A 10,298-nucleotide genomic window follows, 5' to 3' on the forward strand; every position below is an offset into this window, starting at 1 on the left:
CGCGGGGCGCGCGGCGGCCGTGGGAGGCGGCTCCACGCTGGGCGCCGGGAGTGCGGGCGCCGACCCCGGCCTCCCTCATGACCTTGGGGAGGCCGCTCCGCCGGGCGAGGCCCGGGCTGGGGACAGGGGACGCTGCCTGTGCCCCGGAGGTCGGCTTGGGGCCGTGGGGCTTCCCTGGGCTGGGCAGGCGAGCCTGCTGGCAGAGTAGGTGCTCAGTAGTTAAGAGAAAGGTTTGTCCCAGCAGCCTTCAAGTTTGTGGGAAGGCCCTGGGAATGAGACCTCATTTCCCATGGACAGAAAGTTGTACGTGGTGGCTGGGTGCCCAGGCTATCCCACAAAGGACTGTAACTCTTCTGGGCCCTAAGAGTGCTTCCTTTCCTGGGTGGGTCCTGGATGTCCAGCCTACTCATCCCAGAGCAGGGGGCCTGGTGGGCAGCTGGGGCTTGTCCCTCAGATTGGGGGTCCTGGAACAGCTGATGAACTTGTCCCTAGGCCTTGGTAGACTAGGGTGAGCTTGGGCCTGTGATTTGGCAACAAAGTCCCCCACGTTTGCTCCTGGGTCCCTTGGCCTTGTTATAGGTGACCACTCTTGACTGCCTTGAGCCACTTTTCAAGTGGAGGGCTGGTGCCTTGGTGGGGGCTTGGTTCCCTGCCCCCCACCCCCAGCTGAGTGGAGATAGCTCACAAGCAAGTGCTCTGGGAGCCTCTCAGTAAACAGTATTTTTTAAAAAGGTGTGACTTAAGTAACAACAGTAGCAATAATATGCACTGTGGTAAAGGTATTCTGTATGGAGCAGCAGGATGTAGGGTCCCCTATGCTCCACTGCCCTGCACCCAGTGGCAGCTTTGGTGCAGGCCTGCTGTATGTGTTTCTGTGCAGTGCTCACCATCCTGTGTGCACAGATATATTTTTACACTCAGCTCTCGACAGCTGTCTGAGTCAGTAGCGGGCCTCAGGCTCAGGTTGGGGTGGGGGGCGGGGGGATGTCCAGAGGTCTTTAGGTCCAGCCCTCTGCCTCTAGCCATGCCTAGTCATTGTCACCAGAAGCTCCTGTGACAGCTTCGTACCCAGGCTCAGAGCCCTGCACTTGGAGCCCTGTCTCCATGGTACCCTCCTCTGTCTGTCTTCTGCTGCCCCTGGGCCTGCTGGGTTCTTTAGGCCCTTGCATCTTGGGACAAGGTGTAGTTTTCCCTGTCTTGGCAGACAAGGCAGTGGGGGACTTTCTGTCATTCTGAATTTAGCTTAGGAAAATAAAAAATGCCCCCCTGTGGATGCCCAGAAGGTGATGGGCCAGTATCTATACTGGTCATAGAATCCACCCACAGAAGTCCTCAGAGGTCTCTGAGAAAATCTCCTTTCCTTTAGGAGTGTCCATCTGCTTATAGGAAGAGCATGCCAAATGCTTTTTCCCAGGATGCCCAGAGTTGGTGACGTGGGAACTGGGTTTTGAGGGATACTTATGAGTTCATCCAGCAAGGGAGAAATGAGGAGGGCTGTGTAGGATCAATGGCCAGAGTGTACTCAAGTGAGAGCTGGCTGGTGGGCCACTGCAGAGTGGGGGCTTAGATGGTACCCTCCCATTTGTTGCCTCCTGAATGCTGTAATTATGGGTCTGTAACCACCCTGAACTGAGTGCTCCTCATCCACAGGACCTGTCTGAACTTCTCTTTGTCCATAGCGCCCAGCTCTGGGCCTGGCAAAAACCAAAGGTGCTTGATATATGTTGGCTGAATGAATAAACAAGATTCAGGCCGGCAGGGGCGCTGTGGTTTAGGAGGAGTCTGGGGTTTCTCCTGGAGAGTTTTTTAGCATCATCCTGGAGGGCTCTGGGCTCTCACTTGTGCCAGTGGCCAGGAGTCCTGGGCTTTCCTTCTTCATGGTTAAATTTCTCTGCTTTCTGGGTCTGGGAAGTAGGGAGGAGGAGCTCCGTGTGACCTACCCAGGATACCAGCCTGTGGGTGGAAATAGCATGGACAGGGAGAACAAATAGGGTGTTTGTCACCAGGATTTTGGGGAGGCTGAGCCAGCTTGGGCTGAAGAAGTCCAAGGGGCTACCTGGAGGAGGTGGCCTCATCTGATTCAACAGGTGGAGATGGGAGAACCTTTGGGGGCTGGGAATGACTTGTCTGAAGGCCAGGTAGGAATGGGGGGTCGAGCAAGGTAATAGCTCTGAGGGCCAGGCATTTGGGTAATTGGCAGAGGGTTGGATTCCTGGTCTGAGGAGAGGCCCAGGTCTGAGAAGCAGCGTGCAGTGACTCAGGAAGGCAGGCATGGGTGGAGACTTCAGGCCACACAGTGAGCACTGGGCTCACCTTAGGGGCAAGGAGCTGCTCTACACTGGGCACGGCCTCATGCACAACTTCCTTTGTCAGAGGCTGTGGCCAGGCAACAGGGCCCAGGGGGTCCTGAGAGGAGCTTGCGAGCACTGCCTGGGCCGCCCAGCGTGCCTGAGACGTGGGCACCATGAATGACGTGGCCATCGTGAAGGAAGGCTGGCTGCACAAACGAGGTCAGTACCCAAAGGGGCCAGGTCTGGGGATGGAGGGTCAGGGAGAAGGCTCTGCCATCTGCCCAGAGGGTCCTGGGGTCAGTGAGGCCCGGCCTTCAGGCTTCTATGCTTTGGGGGTTCCAGGGTCTGGTCTGCCAGTGTGTGTGTCTGGACCTGCAGGGCAGAAGGGGCTGTCTTCTGGGCTCCTGGACTGGCCTGGGGGCAGTGTCCAGGCCCCCACATCCTCCCACAGCATGGAGGGTGCTGCCTTGTGGGGCCTCCTGGGTGGGAGGGGCAGCCCCATGCAGGGCCAGCCATTGGAGTGGCTGCCCAGTTAGGCCCTGTGGGTGGAGAGTCACTGCCAGCCTCCTTCCCGGCTTTCCTGGAAGGCAATGAGGACACTGGCCGTTCCAGGGCTGGCACTGGCCAGGGCTCCTGAGGGCAGGGCAGGGCTGCTTGGCTTGGCCTGGTGCCTGCCTCAGGCCTGGCCTTAGGACTAGGGGGCTCTGCACTGCCCAGGGGCCCAGCATGGGGCATTTTTGCCATTGGAACTGCAGAGTTGGCACTTCAGTCCTCTCCTCCTCACTCAGCCTCTGCAGCCCAAGGAGGGGGTTACTGCCCCCAAGGGACTTTGCCAGAAGCTTGTGGGATAGGAACTGCAGCCATGGCCCTCCTCTCTAACCCTGCCTATGGGCCCCTTGCATGGCCCATCCTTTGCTGCCCCTCTGTACTGCCTAGTTGGGCTTCTAGGTGCCATAGCTGAATCACTCCCTCCTGCTTCAGGGCAGAGACTGGCAAGCCCCCCTCCCAACTTCCTCTTTCTCCAGACTTGTTTCCTCCTGAAGTTCTGGTGACCCATGTCAGTGGCTCATCACTACTCGTGTGTGCTCTCTAAAATGGATCTCTCATCTTTGGGAAGGGGACACTCTGGACACAGGGCAGACAGGGAGGTGTGGCAAAAGTGGGTGTCACAAGATGGGGTTTTGTGGGATGTATAGGAGCTCCCTGGCAGAGCAGGCCTGGGAAGCCACAGGAGTGGTGGGGAAGAGGCAAAGGAGAAACCACGATAAGAGGCCAGGAAGTCTAGGAGAACTCAGAGCAGGGGCTAGAGGATGTTCAGCTATGTTTAGAGAGCTCCACTGGGCAGCAGTGGAGAGCCCATGGTCCACAGGGAGTGCCTCACTTGACCTTCCCCAGGCTTCCTGTCCCACCTGCTTTCTCTACCCCTTCCTTGCTCTGTGCCTGATGACCACTCAGACTTGAAGGGCTGCAATGTCAGGGTCCCCCTCTCCCCTGTCCTTCTTTCTCTCCTCTGTGCTGTGTATCCTGCTGCCTGGGGCTGCTACTTCTTAGTCCTTGGCATATGTTTGTTGATTGGCTATTAGATTTAGGGCTGATCTAAGAGATGCTTGGGCCTAAAGACTGGAGGCCCAGGCCCCAGTTACCGGGATGTCCGCTGGCCAGCTGGGCCCAGGCAGGAGTACCCCTTCAAGGGCAGTGAGCTTGAGGTTGCTGTTTATTATTGGTGCCTTCTGAAGGGGCTGGGTAGGGTCTGAGGACATCAGGCCCAATGGAGCATAACAAGAGCTGAGTCTGATCTTTGATTTGGCCACTCTATCACCACATTTCTCTCTAATGGAAGTTCATTGACCTCGGGGCTTCGTTTCCCTGTCTGTGCCATGGGAGTGGAGGCAGGGAAAAGACCTCATGGAGTGGCTGGCATAGTTGGTGAGGGCCCTGGTCAGGGTGCCACCAGCCTCAGCATCCTCAGCCAGCAGAGAGGGTCCCTTGCCCTGACTCTTTTCCTCTGTCCCCAGTGGTGGTGGCTGGGAGTAGAAGGTAGACATGTTCCATGTGCCTGGTAGCACTGGCCCCTCTTGGTGCTTTGTGAGCAGATGGGTGCCCCAGCTGCGTGGCCTGCCCCTGGCTTGGCAAGAAAGGCCCATCCTCAAGGGCACTCCCTATTGCCCCCTGTCCCCTGGGTTCTACCTGTGTGTAGTAGACATGCCTGCTATACTGATGGCAAAGCCAGGCTCTTGCCCATGATACACTGGGGCCAGCAGGGCCACATTGGGCTGAAACCTCTCTGCTTCGTGGTGCTCAGGGCTGGATCAGGGAGAGAAGGAGGGACACCGCAAGCAGCTGCAGGCCCAATCCTGGCCCCTGGTAGATACCCCAAGTAGCTTCCCCTCCTTTCCTTCCACTGCAGGTTAAGGTGCTATTCTGGGGCCTGGAGCCAGGTGCGTTCTTGACTGAGCCCCCAGGGTGACATTCTCACCAGTCCTTATTAGTGTGGCTGCAGGGGGAGTCACGGTGCCTGTAGAGGATAGATGGGCCTGGAGATGAAGGTGTGGATGTCCTCCTGTGTGTAAGAGGCCACAGCCACATCTGCAAACTTCCTCCTGCTACCCCTGGGAGGTGGGAGCCAGTCTCTCAGGAGTCACCTGTGCTTTCCCATGTCCTGTGTGTCTTGGCTAGAAGGTCCTGGAACTTGAGTTCCAGCTGTGTTGGACCTACGGCTATATACCCAGGAAGGCCTCTGGACCTCAGCGTCCCCATCTGTCCCCCAAGGAACTGGCCCCTGGTTGTGAGCTAGTGAGGAGTGGTCAAGTAGGTGGTACCAGGTGGGGCTCTCAGGGACAGGTGGGCAGGTGTCTTAGCTGTGGTGGCCGTCTGTGTGATGAGCTGCTCAGATGTGCTGTTTCCAAAGATTGGGCCTACTGTGTGAATTGCTTTTGGTTTTTGAAAGTTGACAATCTTTTAAAAACTGACTATAGCCAGAAGGCAGTTCTGGCTGCCCTCACTGGCAGCCTCTGGGCTTCAATAGCTCTGTACTGAGGCTGCAGGCCCCAAGGCGTGCCCACCTAACTGTCCTGGTGCCAATATGTGCTGCCTACTGTGGCCCAGCCCCACAGAGAGTTGCTCCGGTAGAGCCACAGCCCACAGGGTCCACTCTTGTCCACTTGGCTGGGCTTGCAGCTGTCCTCCTTGGTGTCCCCTGGTCCTCAGACAAGTTGGCTGGACCAGGTAGGCCAGGATGCTGGCACCCAGGGTGGAACGGCTGTGGGTGCCTGAGAACGGGTGCTGGCCACAGGGCACCTCCTATCCTCCCTAGGCTACCATTTGGCAGGCCAGGGGCAAGTTGGAGACAATTGAGGGGAGCAGCCTGTGGTGTGGGGTTCCCCTGTCCCTGGCCCACACCTGGAAGTGGCCCCACCTCAGCAGGGCTGGTGAGGGAGGGAGCCTGTGAGCCTCTCCCCTCAGCCTGCAGGACCACATGGACAAGAGGGCAAGGCCTCAGTTTCCCTGGCTGTCAGATGGGGTCAGCTCCAGGCTACATCCAGGTGGCCTCTTGGGCCTAGGAAGGCGGGGTGCAGGTGGAGTTTGGCAGGAGGGCTGGACGGAAGGTGGTTGAGGGATAGAGTGTGGGCCCATGGAGGCTACAGTGCCTGGCAGCAGCAGAGGCTGGGTGGTGTGGGGGAGTTCCCTGTTTTGTGGGCACGTTAAGTTCTCCCTTTGGAAACAAACAACAAAAGAGGAAGCTAAATGGCCTTACCCAGGAGGCAAGGGGTCACTGTTGGCCAGAGCCTGGGACCCTGGGCCTATGTACCTGGGGGTTCCCAGGGATGCCCTGTAGGGGCTGGACTCTAGGGAACCGAGGGGAGGGGAGTAAGGCTGGGGCCTTGGGACCTACCCACCTACTTGGGTGCTGGGATAGCCTTCATAGATCTCCCAGCCACCCTGTCACTCTGTGGGGGTAGCAGAGTACCTCATGTGGAGGGCAGCTACGGCCAGGAAGGTGATAGGGTGGACTATGGGTTGAGTAATTAGTGCCCTGGTAGTGCCCATGGGGCAGTCTGTGCCCTGCCAGGGAGCTCCCAGAGGACACCTGCTGGGTTATGTCAGGCTGGGTTCCTAGAAGCACCTAGGGAGGGTTGGCGGAGGGAGCTGGCTCAGGCTCCTCTGCCATCCCCTCTGCCCAGCACACTCAGCTGGCTTGGGGCCAGCATCCTACCCTCAGGCCCTCCTGTCACTGGAGCAGCAACTGTCACTCTGGGCCTTTCCCCACGTCACCCCATTGGTGGGCAGGCACCCATTGCCCTCATTTACCGAGCATCAATGCCCTTCGGGTGGCCCCCTGAGCTCCAGGGCAGGTTGGCAGAGGGCCCTGGGCCCCAGGCCAGACTTAGGAGCCACAGGCAGCCTGACTCTTGTGGGCCCCCTCCACAGGCCCCCCAACTCCCCTGGCCCCCATCTGTAGGCCCCATAGGGGTACCCCTTCCTCTCACCCTGCTCACAGGTAATTTTTCTGTACCTTAGGGAATAACAGGTCCACATCAGAAACATTGGAATGAGGACAGTAGGGTCTATCGTGATATTCCTGCCAACCATCAGGGCTTTGAGGTAGCATCCCTTGGGTTTGGGCTTACCCCTCAGGAAGCCCCAGGACTGCGTTCCCCCACCCTTAGCCCCAACTAATCTGGTGGGCCCCTGCCCAGAGGTGCCAGGGTTGCCAAGGTCACGTGGGGTTTCCAGAGTCCTTGAGAATGCTTTGTAGGCCGCAAGGTGGGCAACCCAGCCTGGGCAGGCTTCGTGGAGGAGGTGGTAGCTCCCTGGGCCTTGCTGAATTCTGAGGAGCCCTCAGCTGGTGAGGGGCTGGCTGGGCAGAAGCAGCTGAGTCTTTGCTTCTATGTCCTCTGGGTGTTTGTAGGGAGCGGGGAGGGCTATAGTTTGGGACCAACACCCAGCATCACTGTGATGGCTGGCAGGTCACTGCCCAGGACCCTGGAAGGAGCCTGTGCTGTGTTTCCACTTCCTTTCTTCAGGCTGGTGTCCCCACACAGGACCCTCATCAACCCCATGTCCCCTGGGAGAGTGCTATGGCTTGCTGTCTTCCTGTCCAGTCCCCTAGGAGCCCTTTCACCCTTCTTGCATGGTTGGGTCCATTTGGCTCTTGGCACAAGATTGAGGGGGAGAGGTGTCCCTCTCAGGAACTGTCTGAGAAGCCCCTGGACTAGGCGCTGTCTCTGACAGGGCCACCTGTGCACCTCCTAGGGCTGCCATGTTGAGGGAGCCAGAGGCCTTAGTGGCCTGAGAATGTGTGGGCTCCAGGATGGTCCTTCTTTATGTGTGGTGTGGCTGAGGCTGCCCTGGTCCCTAGGGCCCTGTTATCACTGGCTGAATGAATGGTGGGGCTTGCAATGGTGCTGAGCTGGTAGTGCTGCTGGGGGGGGGGGAGGGGGACTGGGAGACACACAGCAGGCGGAGGGGGCAGGTGAGGCAGGATCCCAGAGGCTGCTGCCAGAGAGAGACCATGGAAACTGGCTGGGCGGAGGGCACCTGATAAAGCCGGTGGTACTGCCACAGAGAGCTGGTAGGGTGGGGGGTGCCTCAACCGCAGGGATCCTGAGCTGGCTGGGTGGACCGTGCTGGGGTGGGGATTGCTGGGCAGGGGCAGTACTGATGGGCTCAGTGATAGATTGATAAATTAGGTTTGTGGTGGGGTAGGGGGCTGGGAGCCCACTTTCTCTAGCCCAAAGGGTGGGTGATGGGTAGAGGAGGTAGATTGGTGGGAGGACGGCCAGGTGGGTGAATGCTCAGGCCCAAGTGGTTTGCAGGTGGCTACTGCTCACTCAGGAGGTATGGCGAGTTGGAGGTGGGGCTGTCAGATGGCCTAGACTCCTTCGGGAGCCACTGGGGACAGATCTATGCTTATGAAGTAGCAGAGGGGTCAGGGCAGTGCCCCCAGGGTGGCCCTGCCTTCTCCCATCCCTCCTGAGTCACAGGGTGTTCGGTGGGAACCCAGCAGTGCAGTGGTCTCTGCTGATGCTCTGGCTCTCAGTGGCTATGAGATTCCAACTCAGCACTTACAGGGTTTGAGGGATTGCACCCTCCTGGTGATAAGGGGACATGGGACCCCCGGCCTGGCCCAGGGCTGAGACCTGGGAGGCTGGCCCACCAAGATGACCTGTGCTGGCCACTGCCTGCTGGCCCGCCTCACCAATAGAGGCGGGTGGCTGTGCGCTGTGGGCTGCCGTCAGCAGCCCGTCTGCTCAATGTGCTGGAGAAGGTAAATGGCGCCCAGCAGCTGTCGGCCACGATGGATGTGCTGGCGGCAGGGGACCGCGCGGTGGCCGCTGTCATCTGGCACCCGCTCCCCAGGCCTGCTGGGGCTCACTTTGCTGTGGAGAAACAGTCGGTGCTGCCTGGCGTCCTGCCAGCCGTTGCCTGCCACCACCTCCAGGGCTGCGGCAAAGTGTTTATCCAGCAGTTTCCCGAGAGCTGGGGACTTTGGGATTGTGGTTGCGACGCTAAGCTGTGACTTGAAGGGGCTGGTACACCTGGCAGCTCAGGAGGACTTGGGTCAGGCCCGGGACATGGGGTGCTCACCCAGGCCTGGCCACACAGCTGCTGGTTCTGGCCCCTACATTTGTGGGTGCTGCTTGCAGTGCCCTGACTATGGTGTGGCCATGATAGTGGAGGTGTGGGGGCTTCCTCCTAGCACCCCAGCCTTTGGCCTGGGACAGGTTGGTGGGGTGGAACCCTACTTTTCTCAGGGGCCTCTAGCCCTTTGCCAGGGTGAGCAGGGGATAGGTAGAATTTCCCTTTTGCTGGGAAGCTGTCCCATGGAATGCTGGCTGACAGGGTAGCATTCTGAGGGACCTACTGAGCTCCCCAGTGTCTGTTTCTCAGCCAAGGCCTGCTGTGGGCCTGTGCTGTGGTACCATGCCCTGCAGTGTGCAGGGGTGTCGGCTTGAGGACCTTCAACTAGGCCGTGCAGATGGGTGCAGTGGGTGGGCACTGACCTTCTCCATACCTGCCTAACTGGACTTTGCTCCTGCCTATCTCGTGGGGGAGTCCAGGAAGAATTGGGAACCTGCCCAGGATATGTGTCTAGCACCTCAGGCTACTGAGGACCAGCACATGTGTAGCCTCTTCTATTGAGAGAGTGTGGGCTCTAGAAGTGGGGACATGTGTGCCCATCACCCCTACGCTCCCAAGGGAACCTGGAGGGCAGGTGCCAGCCCATAGGCAGCAACAAGGATGGCAGTGGCCTGGCCCTGAGGTGGCCATCTCCTGTGTGTTCCCCAGCCTATGTCACCTCCAGTTCTACAGTAGGGAGTCAGAGGGGCCTGGGTGCCTGTCATCTGGGCTGGCTGCCTGCCCAGTGTCCTGTCTGGCCTGAACTCTTTAAGATGCAGGCTATGGCCCAGGACACAGTTAAATCTTTGGGCGCCCCCTGGCTGGACCTCTGGGCAGGAAAGGAAGAAAAAAGTCCTGTGTGTCTCTGGAGCCTGGCCAGGCCTCAGGGTTCCTGCTCCTCCAAGAGCAGTGACAGGCCAGCCCCTTCTTGCCCATGAGTTCCCTGAGACTGTCCTGGGCCCAGCCACAGGCAGGCCATGGTCCTCTGGGCCTGTGAGTCCAGACAGATCTCCAGAGCCTCTGGCGCCTACTGCACCCTGTTCCATCTCCCAAAACCTGCCTGGCTAGGGCCTGTGGGGTGAGAGCTGCTAAGAGGCAGGTGCAGGCTTAGGGCTGGCTCTGGTGGGCAGACTGGGTGTGCCTGCTGCACAGGGGGCTGCCAGGCACAGTGGGGGTGGTGGCAGTTGGTAGATCGGATGGGTTCTGGGTGCTCATCAGTCTTCCCGCTCAGTTAGCATCACAGGGAGTGGCAGCTGGCAGGAGGGAGGCACTCCATCAGGAGCCGACAGCTCCAGACTGGCACGCAGAGGGTGGGCGCAAGTGGGCTGAGTGGGGGTGGGGCAGGCTGCATGCACTCCTCCCCTCCCCTCCCTACAGTGGCTCCCC

General features: G+C 59.2%; 1 protein-coding gene across 1 annotated transcript in view; it reads left to right on the forward strand.

Annotated features, from left to right (window-relative positions):
- Window positions 1-1,269: 1,269 nt before the first annotated feature.
- Window positions 1,270-10,298, forward strand: part of AKT1 (AKT serine/threonine kinase 1) — a 19,523-nt gene continuing 10,494 nt past the window's right edge. Inside the window, exon 1 of the mRNA XM_003803168.3 lies at window positions 1,270-2,510. Coding sequence (XP_003803216.1) covers window positions 2,465-2,510 — 46 coding nt within the window. The 5' untranslated portion in view covers window positions 1,270-2,464. The remainder of the gene's footprint in view (window positions 2,511-10,298) is intronic.

The sequence above is a fragment of the Otolemur garnettii genome, unplaced genomic scaffold (genome assembly GCF_000181295.1).
Source record: "Otolemur garnettii isolate 467f Iridium unplaced genomic scaffold, OtoGar3 scaffold00283, whole genome shotgun sequence".
Lineage (NCBI taxonomy): Eukaryota > Metazoa > Chordata > Mammalia > Primates > Galagidae > Otolemur > Otolemur garnettii.